We start from the raw sequence: 18,389 nt of genomic DNA, 5'->3' as shown, positions 1-18,389 counted from the left end.
GAGGAAATCAAAAGAAAAATAAGAGACCCATTTCTTTCCACTGATTTTTCTCCCATTCATGTTCTTTATAATAAAAACTATAAATTCCAGGGAAAAATAACATTAAAACTGAAAATGAAGGTCCCTAAAGATAGAGAAAGCGAACTCTTTGGTGATGGGGAACAGAGCCGTGGCAGAATGATCTTAAAGCCTCAACGGGTTCAGAGGGTAGGCAAAAATCATCAATCGCTTAAGATCCTTTTGTTCTGAGTTTTATGCTGTTTTACAGCTCCTGAGCAGATGGAAATGTTCAATATTTAGCCACTTCAATCTCTATGATTTGAAGTGGATAGAGAGATCAAAAGAGATCCAAATAAACAATAAATGCATCCTGTAATAGGCAAGTTACTGTTTTGTGAACCCCACAGGAGGATAGTAACAGGTGCTAGTCTGATGGATTTTTCTCTTCTTGTCTCGTGCCAGTTCTGGCTTGATCTGCTTATTCAGGGTCAGAACTGGATGTGCATGCAGAGGATGTGCATGCAGAGGAAATGATTACAGAAGCAGAAATGAATCAGAGATCTTCTGTGGCAGCATGCAAGGAGGCTTTATTTGGGAAGCTGAGATAGAAAATAAAGATAGGGGCAGTAACTTTAAAACCAGCGCCCATGTGCGTGTGTTCGTCAGCCCGCACCCAGGGACACTGCTATTTTATAACATGCGGCCGTATTTGCGCGCATGTTATAAAACAGCCTGGCTGCACACGTGTGTGCGCCAAATATTAAGTGGGCACACGCAAGTGCACGCAAATGCCATTTCTACTGCAAAAATCAGGGGGATTTCAAAAGGGGCGAAGGCTGACGCTATTTCTAGTTTTACCAGTTCATCCCTAGTTCGCTCAGTTAAGAGAGAAGTCTTCCAAAACCCCTGTTTTAATAGCCTTCAAATACACACACACACACACACACACACACACACCGTTATCCCTGGCCCTTAAAACTCTGTCAATCTGCCTAATTATCTTTATTATATAACTTACACGGAATCCATAGCAGAAGTAAAATTACACGGCAGGGGGCATCAGCGCGTGCCGGATCGCATAAGTATTTACGAGCACATTTCAGTGCGCTGCCCCTCTTTGAAAACTTCCGAGATGTGTGCGCTGCAGTATTTACGTGCATATCCAGCCAGCTTTTAAAATCCGCATGCAAGCCCAACATATTTGCTCATTCCCTAATTAATGCACGCGTCGGGCTTTTAAAGTTCACCTTTATATATACAGTTATATGGTTCTGTATCAGAGATTGTGCTGGAATATATATAGCCAGCACAACAGGTGGGGAGAAAGATGGAGACCGGACTCCCTAGTACAGGTTACATCCTATCTAGAAGTCCTTGTAGACCCATCCCTCCCATAAAGTGTCAGGTGGCATGGCTGGGGAAGGGTGTGTTAACCCTTCACTGTTTGTGCTGGAGGATGACCTTCTGCTATCAATTCTCCAACATTTTCTCTTAATGGCTCATCCCAATGTACTAAATACTCTAGGGATGTACACAGGGAAAACTTCTGTTTCATGTTGTTGTTGGGTTTTTTTTTTCATTTTATATCATGTTTTTGCAGGTTTGTTCATTTTTTGTTTAATTTGGCTTCTGTTTTACTGTATACCACTAGAGCACACAAAATGGTTTTAGAACATGCTAAATGATTTTATCGTGCACAAAAGCTATTTAGCACATGCTAAAACATAAAACAAAACAAAAAAAACCCATTTTGCAGGATTTTCATAGTTTCATTTAAAAACAACATGAAACGAAACATAAAATGTCAATGTTTCCATGTCATTTCAAAATGTACCCCCAGGGTTGGATTTAAGATTTTGACACCCATAGACAGAAATCTATGGCTAAGCCCCTTTGAAACTGTGCCAGGATATGAGCCTAGTCAAGCCTGCATATTTGATGCCTTCAAAATCCAGCACCCTAGGCAGTTGCCTATGTTGTCTATGCCTAAATCCGCACCCCTAAAACACCCTCGCTCAACCACTGGTGGGAGAAATCCCTTATTTAATGCATTTGTCCAAACAAAGGAATGGGGGAAGAAAAGTTTTTTAATGACACTATTTGGTTTTATTCCTAGGCCTCCTGTCTCTTTTGTCCTAGTGTATATTATTGCTTATTCTGGTGTAAGGGTCTACTAAAAATGACAGGAATAAAAGTCAGGTACATGGTTAGGTTAGGGAGGAAAATAGCACATGCACGTAAGGTTTTCACAAGTACGTACTCTGTGTTCTCCCACAAAAGAGCAAAGTATGTGTACAAGTTTACAACATGTGTACAGTTTATGTTGGTTTCCAAAGAGAAATTAACTACATTATTTCTCTTTTGAAAATTGTAGCATACATGACCCACCCGAGGGTGCTAACATGCTTTACAGCTGTGCAGGCTTTCTGAAAATTCCTCTCAAGCTGCATTCTTTTTTTGACCATGCTCCTGTTTTTTTTCAGAAAATCTCCTTAAGTTTACTCGTGGACTGTCTGTGCTGCACTCGTGCTTTACACAAGTCAGTGTGCCACTGCCACAGTGATCTGATAAGGCTAAGTCCATCAATGCCCCCTTCTGCACCCCAATATTCAGAGCCATGAGAGTGACTAACCATGAATATCTTTCAAAAACGTTAAATATCGTTATGTTCTTTGATGTAAAACAGAGATCAGAATTAAAAAAGAAAACAAAGCACAGAAGGAATCCTACTGGCTTTTCCAATTTTAACTGCTACATGAATTATGCAAAATACTTGCACTTGAATAAATATTTTCAAGGCATTTTATTTCCACAACTGTACAAACTGTATATTATCTTATACTGTGTGCTCAAAACCTACGTAATATATCTTTATTATATCACCATAATGTTAAGCTTGCAAATGAATATTAAAATAAAAGAATTTAAAAGTTTGCCAGGTCACATAAAAAAAACCCCCAAAAAGTGTAAACAAATTCAGAGGTTAAATAGTGAAGAGTTCCCGCAGTGGTAATCTGGTTATGAAGCCCATTATCTCATCTACATTCTGCAGCAGGGCCTCCATGTCATAGGAATTGTTCAGCCGGGGCTAGCTGCAGGACCCAGTGTTGAACACTCAGCTAGAAAGCCTGAAAGACCCGGGTGCTGCTGCAACCATTGTCACTATCCAATACAGTGTGACCTTCAGCAAATCACTTCATCTCCCAGTGACCTCGCAAATTAAGGACAAGTGAAAAAGCAAAAATAAAAAAATGAACTACACATATCTTTCTGAATGTTTATCATCTACATTCTCAAATGGCCTTAGAAGAAGCTGGTTAGAAAAAAAAAGTATACAACTTCATAGCTGCACACACACACACAAAAGGAAGCAAAGGGATCATTTGCATTTTGTTTAATACCAATTTATGCTGAAGATGCTGCTTTTCCTGTAATGTTTCATCTATTCTAAAAAGAGGCTTTTAGATAAGGAGAATCTGAAAAAGAACCAAAACATTGTAAATGCCTAGCTTGCCAGAGATTCAGGATCACCTCAATCACTAGGGATACCAGATGGCTCCAGATCATCAGGGACCACATGAGACAGTCCTGGTTTTACCTCCCCTGTCAGCTCTCCAAGCAAGGGATTGACTCAGCCTGTACCTGATAACCTGCAGCCATCTGGAAACCTTAGCAACACCAAAAGGAATTTGTAAAAAGACCTCAATATTCCCACAAAAATGTCTAACCAGAAAATAACAGCAGAGCTGCCAGTCTGAGGTGCTGGAAATGTTGGATCAAAATCTTTAAGATCATTTGCAGGCCTCCCGCTTGCCTACCTCTCATCTGAAAGAGGAGCCCCCTTCTTTCCAATTTTTAATTTATTTTTTTTAAATGTACCAAAGAGGCCACACATTTGTATTTCAATCTTACCTCTCAAAATTTTAAAGCACTCCTCTGCCCCACAAAGCCTACAGGTCAGAGCCCTGTTACCTTGAGCTGATCACGAGTGGCTTTGCTCATCCTCTCCTGCAGAGAGGCAGTGCTAAGCGGATGGTTCCTTTTTATGATATGCAGAATATTTGGCATTGCTTTTGCAGCTTATAGGAGGGTCGAATGGGTTTGCAATATGGATGCCATGAAATAGCAAGGGGCTGCATGTGCCTGTAACAAGCTTGTCATGAAATTAGGACAGTTTAGAGGCGTTGAGCCTTCCTGCATGGTACAAGTATGCATCTGCCAACACACAGCAGGGGATTCATGGGGTGGGGGGGGGGGGGGGGGGGGGAGGCTTGAATGTCCCTGGAACGCAGGTTCCAAGAAATGCTAGGGGCTTTGTGGAAGGGTCCTGCACCCCTGGTATTTCAGCATTCCACGGACAGTTGTGTCCTGCGTAACAAAATTAATGCCAGAAGAGAGCCAAAGAGAATCAAGGACAGACAGAGAGAAAAGAGAAGAGCAGGAGAATGGATTGAGAGAAAAGGAGGAAAGAATGGAAATTAAAATGGGAGTCAAAGAGAGAGCAGCAGGCGGAGGGAAAGAAATGAATGAGGGAGAGAAGCTCTTTCCTGTTTTCACTGGCAACTACAGGTTGCTGAGTTGTTCTTCTGCTTCCTGTCAGAGGCTCTTCTGATGAAATCTCACCGACCCTGGGCTGTTAAGAAACATTGCAGCTGAGCTCAGGGCTGCCAGTAAGCCAGGGAACAAACCTGCACAGGGGGCCTGGAATCTGGCATCCCAGTCATGGTTTCCAAGGACTTCTGGTCACATTTAAGTGTTTCACGGAATCCACCTACCAGTGGGAGCTTATCTGCTTCTTGTTATCTCATTGCCGATGATCATCGACCTGCCTCTGCTATTACACAGGAACGGTAAACACCGAGGAGCACGGACCATGTTACAATGCAGCAGGGGGATGAGAACAGGCAAGGAGTCGCACATCCAACTGTTTTATGCGGCTCCCTATCCTACGGTGTACTGCATTCTAAATATGATGTAAATCACATCACGCCAGAATACACAGCTCTAGCCGCCAGTAACCGCACCGGTGCCAGAGGGAATGCTAGATTCTTTGTAGGCAGTGATAATGTTTTATTGGCCCAACATAACAATAATTATAAAATGCTCTAGTATATGTCTCAGCCTTTTGGGTTAGATCAACTGAAGGTCCGAGTCACGAGGATGGTCACTTCTGTGTTTTCTGGCTTTGACTGAAAAACCGTATAGTAAGGGGGGAGAGGAGATAGCACCTTGCCACCCAACCCCGTTGGCAAGTCAAAAGTGGCAAGACCACAGCCACAGCTAGAAGATTAAAACTCCTGATAAAAAGAAAGAAAAGCTAAATAAAGGGATTCCTGTGCTAACTATACCATTTTTTTCATTATTCTTGTGTTGGACCAATAAAAGGTGTCACTACCTATTAAGATTCCTTATGTTGTATATTCAGGTCTCAAGAAGGGGTCTTGTGTTTGTTGTAGAAAGGTGTCAACACTACCCAACTGCTTGGTTGGTTTTCCTTTCAACATTAAAAAAGGTCCAGGGGTTGTGAAGTTAAAAAGATCACTCACTTGACTGATATGGCCTCCAACACCCAACTGGTGTGGACCTGGCATGTGCAGCAGAATGGCAGTTGGACTGTTCCACTACTAGAAAACGTATCTCTAGGGTAATTTTAAAAATTAAGGTATGTACATATGTATATACATGTTATAAACCACCTAAAAATTACATGATATACAGAGATGGCTATGTGGAGGAGTAGCCTATTGGTTAGAACAGCCAGAATTCAAATTCTGCTGATGCTCCTTGTGACCTTAGGCAAGTCACTTCACCCTTCATTGCCTCAGATACAAAATTAAAGGCTATGCACTTGGCACAGTTTCCTTTAATGCTCAGTTATGTGAATATGTTTTCTGCACAAATTTTACTGCCAATGCAGCAAGGAGGTTAGTGTACAAAAGGCATGCAGTTACATTTGCACCCTTGCATGGAAATTCCATGCTAATAATGGCATTACCTATTACACAGACACACACCCCAATACAGACAGGATGATGCTGGCTTAACTTATGCCTCCTTAATGCTGGAAACGTGACTCCCAGTAGGAATGTGTGATTTGTTTTCAGGAATTTTTTTCCCCATGAATTTCAGTTCGTGGATTGCTTGATTCATTTCAGTCATGTGAAAAAAAGAATCAAGCATATAAAAAAAAAAAAACCTGCCAAAAAACAAAAACCCTCCTGGAAAAATGCCAGGGCCAGGTGGGATCCTGGCCACCACTTACTCGGTCCGATGGGGATTGTCTAGGTTGGACTAGGCCGAAGCCCCAAGACTTGCAGGGCCGAGGCCATGGTAGATCAAATCCAAGCCATCGGCCTCCAAGTGGGGTCGTGGCCTGCCCTTCAGGTCGCGTTGTGGCACCTGGCCTACGCTGAGGTTCTGACATCAGGACCCAGGCTCTGGGTCGGGTCGTGGTATCGGGCCTGTCTTTGGCCCGAGGTTCCGGCATCAGGATCCGGCCTCTAAGTCGGGTTGCAGCATCAGGCCTGGCTTCTGGGTTCAGGCCAAGGTCCTGGCATCAGGACCTGGTCTCCGAGTCAGGTCGCAGCATTGGGCCTGGCCCCTGGCTCTGGCTGAGTCCCTGGCGTCGGGACCCAGCCTTCCGGTCATGGCATCTGGCCTGGGCTCAGGCTGAGGCTCCGCTGTCAGGGCCTGGCCTATGGATCAGGTCGCAGCCAGGCCAAAGCCCTGACATCGAGGCCCAGCCTCCGGGTCAGGTCAGGTTGCAGCATCAGGCCTAGGCCTGGGCCTGAGTCCAGGCTGAGGCCCCGGCATCAGGTCCTGACCTCTGAGTTGGGTCACAGCATCAGGCCTGGGCCCAGGCCGAGGCCCCACCATCAGGAATTGGCCTCAAGGTCAGGTCACAGTGTTGCTGACGCGAGCATGTTATAAAATCCGCTGCCGTGCGGGTGATGACTCATTCGTGCAAGGGGGAGAATTTTCTTAAAAAGCGTGCGGCGATGCAATAGGGCCTTCCCCAGTCCCCTAACCCCCTACCTACCCTGCCTGCCTTTTCCACTCTCCTCCCCAACCCCTAAAACCCTTCTAGCTAGTTTTGTTTTGTTTTGTTTTTTAACTTACCTGTTCGATGGAGCAGCAGTAAGTTGCATGCGCCCGCCAGCTGCCGACATGTGCTTCAGTAGAGCAGCGCCTAATGGCGCTATCCCAGCCAGCCCATGCCCCACCCTAGCCTGTCCCTTTAAAAAAAACCGTGCGCTTACTGGAGGATACGCATGTGGCTGCGAGCACGGCCCGGCCACGCGCATATCAGCCCATTTTGGCACGTGCTGGGTTTTAAAAATTAGCCCCTTACATTGCAAGCTGTCTGCAGATAAGGAAATACCTACAGTACCTGAATGCAGTCCATTCTGAAGTGTTACTAAAGACAGAATATATATAAGATTTATATATATATATATATATATATATATATATATATATATATATATATATATATATATTTTATATGTGTGTGTTATTAAGAACCTAAAAATGTTAAGTAAAAAGGAAGTAACATTTGGCATGGAGAACCAAATGCTTATTAAGGTGAGGACTAAAGGGCTATAACCCCACTGATAGCCGGGTCTATATAATGGCCCTGTCCTCTTTCTTAATTCTGTTTAAATGTTTTACAAGTTTATATAGTTGATGTCTCCACTGTATTGAGAGCCGATCGGATTTCTCAAAATTATGATGGGGGGTGTGGTGCGGGTTGTGTCGGCGCATTGTAAGAAATGCCCTGCAGAAGAGATTTGTTTGGTGATGGTTAATGGTTACTTGGCTATCTCCAGATATTAATTTCAAAATGTGCCAAGGTTGCGTTATGAATGCAGGTCTCATAAGCAGAAGGTACATAGTAACAAAAGGGAACCTTCTGGGCCTGGGACCATGACAAATTCAGTGTCATAAATGTAGTTTTGGTGATTTTTTTTTTTTTTTTTGCCTGCAGACTTTTTTTAATGAAGGGGGAAGGGGGGGGGCAGCACGTTGTTTTCTTTGCTTTGGTTTGCCAGAGCGACATGAAACAGGTATCACACATGCCTTGGTCTTCCCTGCGGAGAACTCCGCACAGCAAGAAAAGAAATAAAATGCAAGTCGCTGCATTTTGATTCTTTGCTGCATTCCTTTATGAGCTCCGCACATTAAGGCGTGCAGCTCGGGATCATTTGCTTGTCCATAAAGCACTGTTTGCCCAACACCTGCCTGGCTCCAAACTGATCATTAAAAAAACAAACAAATAAATAAATAAAACAAGCATTTGGTTTTTTTATGAAAGGTTCAGTATCCCTGCTAAAAAGCTCTACCATCTAGTCTAAAAATACTTCAAGTGATCCTTTTCACTTTGCATTAAGTTACTTCCAGTTTGTTTATTGTTTCCTCTCGTTTCCTGTCCCATCTAACAGCGTGCATGCACAATTTGTAGAAATACTTCCAAGATCCCAGATTTCATGATAGTTGGATGCCTTCCTCCATCTCACTCTATATTCGCCTTCCCTTTCCCTCTTTCCTACCCCGCCCTCTTCCTCATCTTCCCTTCTGCTCTCTCCATCTTCCGACTTCTGTCTCTCATTCACTCCTCTTCCTCCTCCTCCCTTCTCATTCTGTCTCTCCTTTTCTTTTACTCTAGTCTTCACGTTTCTTCCCTAGCTTTCATGCTTTCCTTTCCATCTATTCATTCCTCTTTCTTCCCACTTTAATTTTCTTTTTTTTTTCCATTATTTGTTGAATTATATAGTTCTCTCTCCCACTCCATCCATCCATCCTCTCTGTATCCCTGGTACAGATCAGGATGTCAGAAAACGAGCCAGAAGCCCACACTGTGGAAGAAGATGATGAGCTGGATAGAAAACTGAACTACAAGCCACCACCCCAGAAATCCCTGCAAGAAATCCAGGAACTGGACAAAGATGATGAGAGTCTGGCCAAGTACAAGAAATCTCTGCTTGGAGACGTAACCATAGTAAAAGGTAGTGGCACTGTACCTAGAGAGGAAGACCCCAGGGAACTTCCCAACCCTTTCCACAATCATTTCTTAGATTTTGGCATATAAGTTTACTTTTACGATTACTTTTTAATCACTTTCTTTCCATCAGATCCAACACTGCCAAACGTGGTAGTCACCCGGCTTACCCTGATGTGTGACTCTGCTCCTGGACCAATCACCATGGACCTTACTGGTATGTAGGAACCTCTCTCTCTCTTGATATCAACACCTCCCACATTGATCACATTCCTGCCCAGGAAAACTGGTGCATGAATATTTGGTGCCCTGGCTGAACTTTTGGCCATATGTTCCCTCCCCCACTCCAAATGTATTTATTGGTGGCTGCTCCAGCACAGCACTCCCTCTTACTGGAGACAGTGGCTTCAGCATAACACTCCCTTCTTTGATGACACTGGCTCTGGCACAGCACCACCCTGGGCTTCACACTGATGGGATTTTGCCATCCCCAAAATGTGGGTCCTCTAGGTGACTGCCTAGATTGTCTAATGGAAGCACTAGTCCTGTTCCTGCCTTTTTTAGCTTCCACACATTTCTGCCTATGCACCTCAATCCTGTCCTACGGTAGCCCCTGCTATTTCAGTACTGACACCCACATATACAGTTCTGCCAGTGTAACTCAGTCCTGAGCTATGGGCTACTAGTATATATTTACCCTATCTCTTTTATGCCTGATGAAGTTCAGTCACTTGTACCCATAGTATTCTCCTTTCCTCCTCCACTTTTCTGTATTTTCTGGCACAATGGCTATGCACATCTGGTCAGATGTGACAATGCTGTGTGTATTAATGACAGCACAACTAGCTAACTTGTCTTTAGTATAAAGGGATATCTGGGCCTCAAGCCCTATTGCACAGGAAGATCTGAACATTGCTTTCTATAAACATAAAAACACGCAAAACCCACTTTGCAGGTAAATTTTCAGTAGCCATCATAGCTGCAAAGTATGCATGCACTTTCGTGCACAAGTATCTTGTAGCCAAACCTCTGTAGGAGAAAGTACCCTGGTAGGGTACTTTTCCTTTGAAAATGAGGTACCAGTACGCACATGCAAAGAAACTACATATTTTGCACCTGCTATTTCTACAGGTGGTGGATTAGGGGTATGATAGCAAGTGAAGTCTTTAAAAATACAAATGTACATGCACTGTTTACTTCCTTAACCTAATGCAAATGCACACACACACACACACACACCAGATATGCTTCTTTATAATCCAGCTAAAAATATGCTCACTGTGAAAGCCACTGTGATAAGGACAACTTTTTACCCAGGGCATTCTACCCAAGTTACTACCATTTACTAGTCTAGATCCCTCGAAATTTGTTCTGGTTTTGGAAATACCTGAAGGAAAAAAGCCACTGCTGTATAATGTCAAAAAGTCAACTGATCAGCTGCCTTATGACAGCAGAGTTCAGCTTTCAGTCTCCTGTTGTCTGTTAACCTCAATAACTCTTGTGTTTTGTCCTGGTCCAATCTGACCCAGGTATCTGTGATACCAAAATAGCAGTCCAGACCATGACAACATTGCTGAGAGCAGGCCCGCACCCTGTCTTCCTCAGCATCATTAAGAAACTGGATCTGCTGTAGGCAAATGCTGTTGCATTTCAACTCCAGGCCTGCCAGTGCGGTTTTGTGCAAGGCAGAGATGCTTCAGATTCTAACCTTATATGGACCTGCCTGTTGCTGGGAGAAAAGCAGAGCTCGCTCAGAAGAGAAAACACTTCCTGCTTTTTGTTCACCACTTCCTATCAATCTGAGAGGCCCACCAGATGTACTAGCTCCAATTTCTTGTAATCGCCTCACTGGAGGAACTTGATGCATGAGCTGCAAGAAAATGAACCTGGCCACAGGTTTCCTTGGACTCTGGTTGCCACCATGTCATAAGTAACAGCCTAATCCAGTCCAGGTTTTACCCCACTGCAAGCAGGGACTTGCTGTTTTCCTTTTCTTAGGCAAATCAATGGTCAATCGGAACTATATCTCCCTGCATGCACCAGGATAAACCAAGACTGAATTATTCTGTTCCTTATGACATGAAGCCAAGTGGCAACCTCTGTCTTAGATAAGAGGCTCACCTACTCTCTCCAGGCCTTGACTGGCTAATGCCTTCTCTGTCCTGCCCTCTTCTCCTCTACCCATTACACTGTCTTCCTGTCTCTTGCACTCTCTATGCACAATTGTATGTGTTCTGAGCAGTAGCTGACTTTTAATACAGGCCAGGCCAACCAAGAATGAATTGAATAAAGTTCACTTAGTAAATCAGGGTCCCAAGGTATCCATCAAAATTGCAATGTCACACAATCCTGGTTGTCAGTTTTGAGTTCAGAATCTTATTTGAAAGCTCATGGCATTCAGCGACTGCTAAGTGTGTGAATGCAAAATGTTCTGAAATCACCTACATCGGTTTACCATGGCATAGCACCATGAGGTGGCCATGTCTTATTTATTTATTTATTTATTTATTTAAAATTTTTATATACCGACATTCATCCAGGATATCATATCGGTTCACATTGTAACGCAAACAGGCGCCAGACATGGCGCTTTACATTGAACAAATAAAACATGTTAACAAAGGCATTTAAAAGAGGGGGGGACATTTTGCAGCATTTGTGGAGGAAAAGCGTACATACCTTAAAGACCCATGGGAATACATTGGAGTGTGAGTTTGAAAGTGCCTGTGTGTGCATAAGAGAGAATGAGAGTGCCTCTGAGTGTGTGAGACAGAGCATCTGTGTGTAACAGTGATAAAGAGTGACTCTGTGTGTGTGTCAGTGCCTGTGTGTCTGTTTGAGAGAGTCTGTGTGTGTGCAAGTGTGTATGTCTGGAGATCCGAGATAGTGTCTGTGCCTGTGTATGTGTGTGTGTGTGTGTGTGTGTGTGTGTGTGCGCTTGTGTGAGAAGAGCGTGCCTGTGAATGTATGGAGATAGTGTCTCTGCCTGTGTGTGTGTGTGTGTGTGTGGAGAATGTGCCTGTGTGTGTATGGAGAGAGTGTCTGTCTGTGCCTGTGTGTGTGTGTGTGTGTGAGTGTGGAGAGAGTGTCTGTGCCTGTGTATATGTGTGTGTATGTGTAGAGAGTGTCTGTGCCTGTGTATGTGTGTGTGTGTGTGTGTGTGTGTGTGCATGTGGAGAGAGTGTCTGTGCCTGTGTGAGTCTGTGTGCATCTGTGTGGAGAGAGTGTCTGTGCCTTTGTATGTGTGATTGAGAGTGAGAGTGCTTGAGTGTGTGTGTATCTGTTTATGTGAGAAAGAATGCCTGTGTGTGTGTGTCAGAGAGAGTACTCATGTGCGTGAGAGAGTATGTATGTGAGAGAGAGTGAGCATGCCTGTGTGTGAAAGTGCTTTTATGTATGTGTGTGAGAGAGATAGAGAACATACCTGTGTGTGTGATAGCAAGACTGAGAGTTTCAAGGTTGTGCATCTTCCTCCAATTTCTGACAATCTCAGGATGACTGGAAATCTAAAGTTCCCAGATATGGAAAGTGGGAGAATTTTTAAATATCCCTATTAGTTTTAATTATTGGATATAATATGTTTGCTTTTTGAAATATTTTATTGGTGTTTGATAATTTTTTAACATTTTTATATCCATATTTAATTATTGGATGATGTTCTATTCATCAGCTGATTTGACATAGTTATTCTTTTTATTATTATGGTTGATGTTTTATATTTCTTGATTGTATTTAATGTTTAATGAGGAATGTAGATGTTTCTTTTTTTCCATTGTTGCACCGCATACAAAGTCTGACTTGTTGCGGTTTCCAGTTCAGTTTTTGTCTGCAATTTTTTTTATTCTTTATGGTCTCATTATCCTTTATTTGCTGAGGTTCTGTCTGTGTTCTGCATGTGATCGAGGTGAGATATTCTGCTAACGAACAGGTTCAGAGTAGTGATCTATAGCAGCTTGGCTTGATCTGTTTTCCTAATACAGCAATTCTCAAACCGGTGTGTCCTGACACACCAGTGTGTCGCCACGCACCAGCAGGTGTGTCGCGTGCTACCCGCAACCGGTGGGACCAAAGACAGGAGCTGCTAGCCACAGCGCAGACCAGGCCGGTGGGGCCAAAGACCCGAAGAACAGAGCTGCTGGCAACCACTGGAGACCAAGCCAGTGGGGCCAAAGAAGTGAAGACCGGCACGGCTGGCCACCACCAGAGACTAGGCCGGCAGGGTCGAAGAAACAAAGACCGGTGCGGCTGGCTGCCACCAGAGAGCAAACCAGAAGGGCCAAAGATCGGAGCCGCTGACCATTGCTGCCTGAGACCAGGGGCGGCTGGCTGGCTGCCACCAGAGAGCAAGCCAGAAGGGCCAAATCGGAGCAGCTGATCATTGCTGCCTGAGACCAGGCCAATGAGGCCAAAGACGAGCTGTTCAGCTGGAGGCCAGTGTGGTATTTGTGTGGTGTGTATATGAGAGGGAGGTTGCTTCTGTGTGTGTGCGGTGTGTATGTGAGACAGAGAGGGTGCTTCTGTATGGTGTATATCTGAGCATACAATTCCAAATGAAACCGCACTAGAACCTGTTTCGTGTTTATACAACTAATGAATCAACAACAGGCCATAACATTAATGCTCACCACATCACTGTATATTGAAACCTCTATATTCAAGATAAAATCTTTGTCATTTATTTATTCAAAATTATTTTCTATCATTTTTGTAAATGTTCCCTTAAATACATTTCAAAAAGTATTTCATCAACCATCATTCAACCCCCACACATACATATCCCATTCACACTACATGCCCCAAATGCCCCACTTTAAAATATTAACTTATACAAAATCAGTATCAATAGACATCACAATATCTATCACATAAGTGTATGCTTTAAACGGAGAATCTCCAAACACCTTTTTTTACCCCTGTAACATTAATATACTAAATCAAAGCATTAATATACTAAATCAAAACATCTCATAAAATGCGGGTCAACCCCACTTCATATTGTACTTCAATTCAATTCTTAATGAAGTCTCGTCAATTTTGATTGCGAATGTTCTTTGGAAGGTAAATGGCAATAGCTCCACGTGCGTATTTTATGCTTACTCCATTCCAAATGTTTTGCAACATCAGAATACGCCACACTATCAGTTACACTATAATGCAGTTCATCAGTGGTATACGTTACAACCTGCCCAACGCCATGGCGTTTTGGCGGCCGTCCTGCCGCCTGCATCAGGGGACCCTTTAAACTCAAAAACTTTATCCTGAAACAGCTTCGAGATTGTACTCCAAACCAACTTCAGAGTTTAACCGGCTCGTTGGCACTCATGGGCTTTTTTAGCAACTTAAATTGCAAACTGCTGATGTTATACAGACTTCCATTCAAAACGTCTCAGTCATGAACGTTCAACTAACGGCACGAAGTCTGTTAATAAATATGGATATTCAAACAGTTTTACTATACATGTCAACGACATCCACCCCAAACCTGTCCCGAAACTTACCCACGTCAAACATTATGAGTTCTTTTTGCGGCTGTGAGCTTCACCGCAATATCACAGCTTTAAAAAGCCGCAAACCACCACCCCCCTCCCCCACCTTCCCCCTACGTTGTAACATCACCAACGCGCAGTATCCCTTTCATTTTAATGATATATTGAATGATATATGAAATTTCACCGAGTTCCTACCTATCATGGTTTCTATAAACATTTTTGGGACACATTTTGTTTATATTGTTACTTTGAAACCCATCCCCGCTGTATCTTTGCTATGATGGCAGGACCAATCCGACCTGGTTGAGAACTTAACAACTACCTTCCACTTGTAAATCATTGACAAGATGGACCTAATTGTGGCCCAAAGCATCACAACCTCATCTAAACAACCCCTCTTACCAATGAATTTTACTATTCCAATGATGCTTTTCTATGTCCCTTAGAACCTCGTCTCCACTTTGTCCTAACTATGATCACCAAACCATACCCTACCTGATTGAAAACCCTGCCCATATCTACCACTTACAGGGCTTATACATGAATAAACAAAAATGGACTTCCAAATTCTAATTAAACACCCCCCACTCAACCTCTTTGTTGAGGCCTCTTGGAGTCACAGTATTCCATTCAAATATATATCTTTGTTCTTTTTTTAATAATAGTTTATTCACATCACCTCCTCTAATTCTCAGGAGTAATTGCTCAAATCCTCTACCACATGACCTGCTTCCACCCAATGCTGAACAAGGGGCGCTTCTACACGGTTGCACCTGATGCAATTCATGTGCTCCTGTATTTGAATTTTCAATTTTCTAACTGTTTTACCAATGTACTTTAAATCACAGGGCACCAAATGAGATATACCACATTTTCAGACTCACAAGTGGTTTTTATACATAACTTGAAAGTGCATCCATTTTCCAACATTACCTCCTCACTTTGGGCTGATTGAGGACAGACATTACACTGGCCACAAGGGCTGTATCCCTTTACACCACCTTCCCTCTCTGTTTCTAGATACACTGCTGCATGCACAAGAGTATCTCTCAAATTTGTAGCCCTTGAAAAGGCAAACAATGGTTTCACATTAAACACCCTATGTAGTTTTAAAATATCCCAGTGCCCAATGTGACTGATGTGTGTGTGTGTGTGTGTGTGTGTGTGTGTGTGTGTGTGTGTGTGTGTGTGTATGAGAGAAAGAGAGAAGAGACTGGTTGTGGTCCCTATGGAAGAGGACCGTGAGGACAGCTTCAGCAGCTAGTGCTGCTTCTGGTATGGCCTGCAAGGGAAAGGAGTGGGAGAACTGCTGGAGAGGGTAAGTAAAGGTGACTTTTTAAGTTCTGGATTGACTGCCATTTTAATTATTGAGTGTTATGTGATGTGTCTGCTGTTTGGAAATATTTTATTGGTGTTTGAAGAATTTTAAATATTTTTAAGAGATTTTAATTGTTAGATGTTCTGTTCATCAGTTATTTTGAAACATTTATTCATATAGTTTTACAATTATTTCTGTGTGGGAATCTTATAACTGCTTGACATTTTCTGTTTCCCTAACTGGAGGTGTATTGGTGTTTAGGGCCTGGTATAATATTTTTAGTGTTGCCTTTTTATAGGTAGGGTTGTTCCATTTGAGTGGCTGCTATAATGCAGGTGTAACTTTGTGCGTGTTATTGTAGATCCTGGTACTATGTTAGGTGCTATATTTCTGTTTCCATTTCTCCAGTTTTGTACTGCATGCAGAGTGGATTTTTTGGGTTTTCATTCCAGTTTCTGTCCCGATATTTGTAATTTGTGGTCTTTCTGTACTTGGTAAAGGTCAATCTTGTGTGTATGACCGAGGTGAGATATTTAACCTGCATGTAGGCACATAAAATACCTCATTTTATTTGTTGTGTTTTCTCAATTGGACATGCATTGGTGGTGAACTGCTGTCTTTTTATAAGTAGGGCTATTGCACCTGGTAGTAGAAGGAGTTTGTGTTGCTGTTATTGAGATAACAATAGAATATCTTTTTTGTATGGTGAGTGTTACAGGGAATGTTCTAGTTCTGTTTTATACCCTTTACTGAGGGTTGGGGGTGGGATGGGGTTAGCCCTGTGACTATCATGTGTTCAGCATGTTAGGCATGTGGGGAACTACCTAACAGGTGTGTCCCGACAGAAAAAAGGTTGAGAACCACTCTCCTAATAGATGGTATATTGATGTTTTAAGGCCTGGTGTAATATTTACAATGTTGCCTTTTCATAGGTTTAGGGATGTTACCATTTGCTTCTGGCAGTTAAGGTGTTATGGTATGTCAGCTTTGCTATAGGTTCTGAGTACTTTTTTTTTTTTTTTGCAGGGTTTTGAATTATTACACAATATTACTGAGGTGTGGTAATGTGTAGCTGATACAGTGAGGTGACACCAGAATTTGAATATAATTTTTCTATGGTGAGTGGTAAAGGGAAGTGTCCTAGTTCTGCTCTGCATCTTTTGTTGAGGGAGCTTCTCTGAACACAGGGTATTGTAGGACTTGAGGTGTAGCGTTCGTATTGGGATTCTGTCCTGTTCTGTATAGAACCCAGATTTCACTCCCAAGAGAACTTTATTCATAGGTGCTCTTGAATAATTTTAGGGGTCGTTTTTCTAGATGGTTGAAACTGGCCAAGTGTTTCTTTGTTGCTTAGAAGGCTCTCTTGTCTAGAGATGCCACTGACAAATATGCCCAGCATTTTGTCTCATCGTACCTTCACACCTGCTTCTCACCTAACTGCCCTCCTGCCACTATGCAACTACTTTTGTTTCTATCTCCCTCTCTCTCCTGCCATGATTCTCAATTTCTCTCCCTTGCAGCACCAGCAAGCACGCAAGCTAGTCTCATGCTAGTTTCGCTACCTGACCCTGTAGGCATAGTGCAATCTGCTGCAGGTGAGCAGGAAATGAGTCGATGAGGCTAATTATATGGCCAAGTTAAGTAAGACCCCTGAAAGGGGAGCAAAGACAAAACAGAAAACCCATGGCATGTAGTGAAAAGTACCTAACATCAATTCTGAAAATGAGAAGAAAAAATGCACCAAAACAAACTAGAACTGAGTCTCCAAACAAGTGGAGTCAAATTCAGGGGAGTGAATCTGTTCAACATTGATTGCAAAAACAAGATAAAAATAGTCTATACAATTTACAAAAATACAAGCTGTAGGTGCAATATAAAATCAACAACAATATACAATAAATATCACATAAACATAAAACACCCTCAAATAAATCTCCCTCTCCCCACCACACACACACAATCCAAGAGGAATATGTCTAGGAACATTACACAGGCTATATCTAACTCTATCTTGCCCATGTGCAGAAGAAGCATTCCCCTCCCCCCCCCCCCCCCCCCCCCACCCTTCCCTTCCCCCATTCTCACCATGCTCTTGGAAACCTACCCACACTCGAAGAATATATTCAGAAAAATTTAAAAAAACAATATATGATCCTTGACCACCCACACTCAGAAGATATAGACTCAGTAGGACTCTACCCAATATCAAAGTGTGCAAACATCATAAAAATCAGGATAGTAAGCTCGGCCAGCCTCCTTATGCACCACCAAGAAATGGTGGAGGGTCAGGCACAGAATCCAGTCTGTTTCCATGTACAAAATGTGAGTATTGCTCCTGAGTCTTTCCCCTTTCACCCTCATCCTATTTCCCCTCGTTCTAGAGCTTCTCTTCCTTTGAAAAATACAAGCAAAGGAAATCTTGGAGTCCCTCACAGATGCTTCATGTGGGGCAAACATTTTTGATTTAGATGTACTTTATAAGGGTGGCAGCAGCGAAGATGTCAAGCACGGTTTTTCAAAATCTTCTAACATTGATTTCCTTTTAGAAAAAGATCAAAATATCCAAGAGAGGGAAATCTTAATG

The 18,389-nt window shown here is 42.7% G+C and overlaps 1 protein-coding gene across 2 annotated transcripts in view; it reads left to right on the top strand.

The window, feature by feature from the left end:
- Positions 1 to 18,389, top strand: part of ARHGDIB (Rho GDP dissociation inhibitor beta) — a 38,503-nt gene that overhangs the window by 8,888 nt on the left and 11,226 nt on the right. Inside the window, exons 2-3 of one of the 2 annotated variants that reach the window (XM_029590478.1) lie at positions 8,822 to 9,005; positions 9,132 to 9,215. In XM_029590478.1, the coding sequence (XP_029446338.1) occupies positions 8,828 to 9,005; positions 9,132 to 9,215 (262 nt within the window). In that variant the 5' untranslated portion in view covers positions 8,822 to 8,827. Of the gene's footprint in view, positions 1 to 8,773; positions 9,006 to 9,131; positions 9,216 to 18,389 lie in introns of both variants that reach the window. The other variant, XM_029590477.1, reaches the window with a different exon arrangement.

The sequence above is a fragment of the Rhinatrema bivittatum genome, chromosome 2 (genome assembly GCF_901001135.1).
Source record: "Rhinatrema bivittatum chromosome 2, aRhiBiv1.1, whole genome shotgun sequence".
Lineage (NCBI taxonomy): Eukaryota > Metazoa > Chordata > Amphibia > Gymnophiona > Rhinatrematidae > Rhinatrema > Rhinatrema bivittatum.
This window is presented reverse-complemented; position numbering and strand designations above follow the sequence as displayed.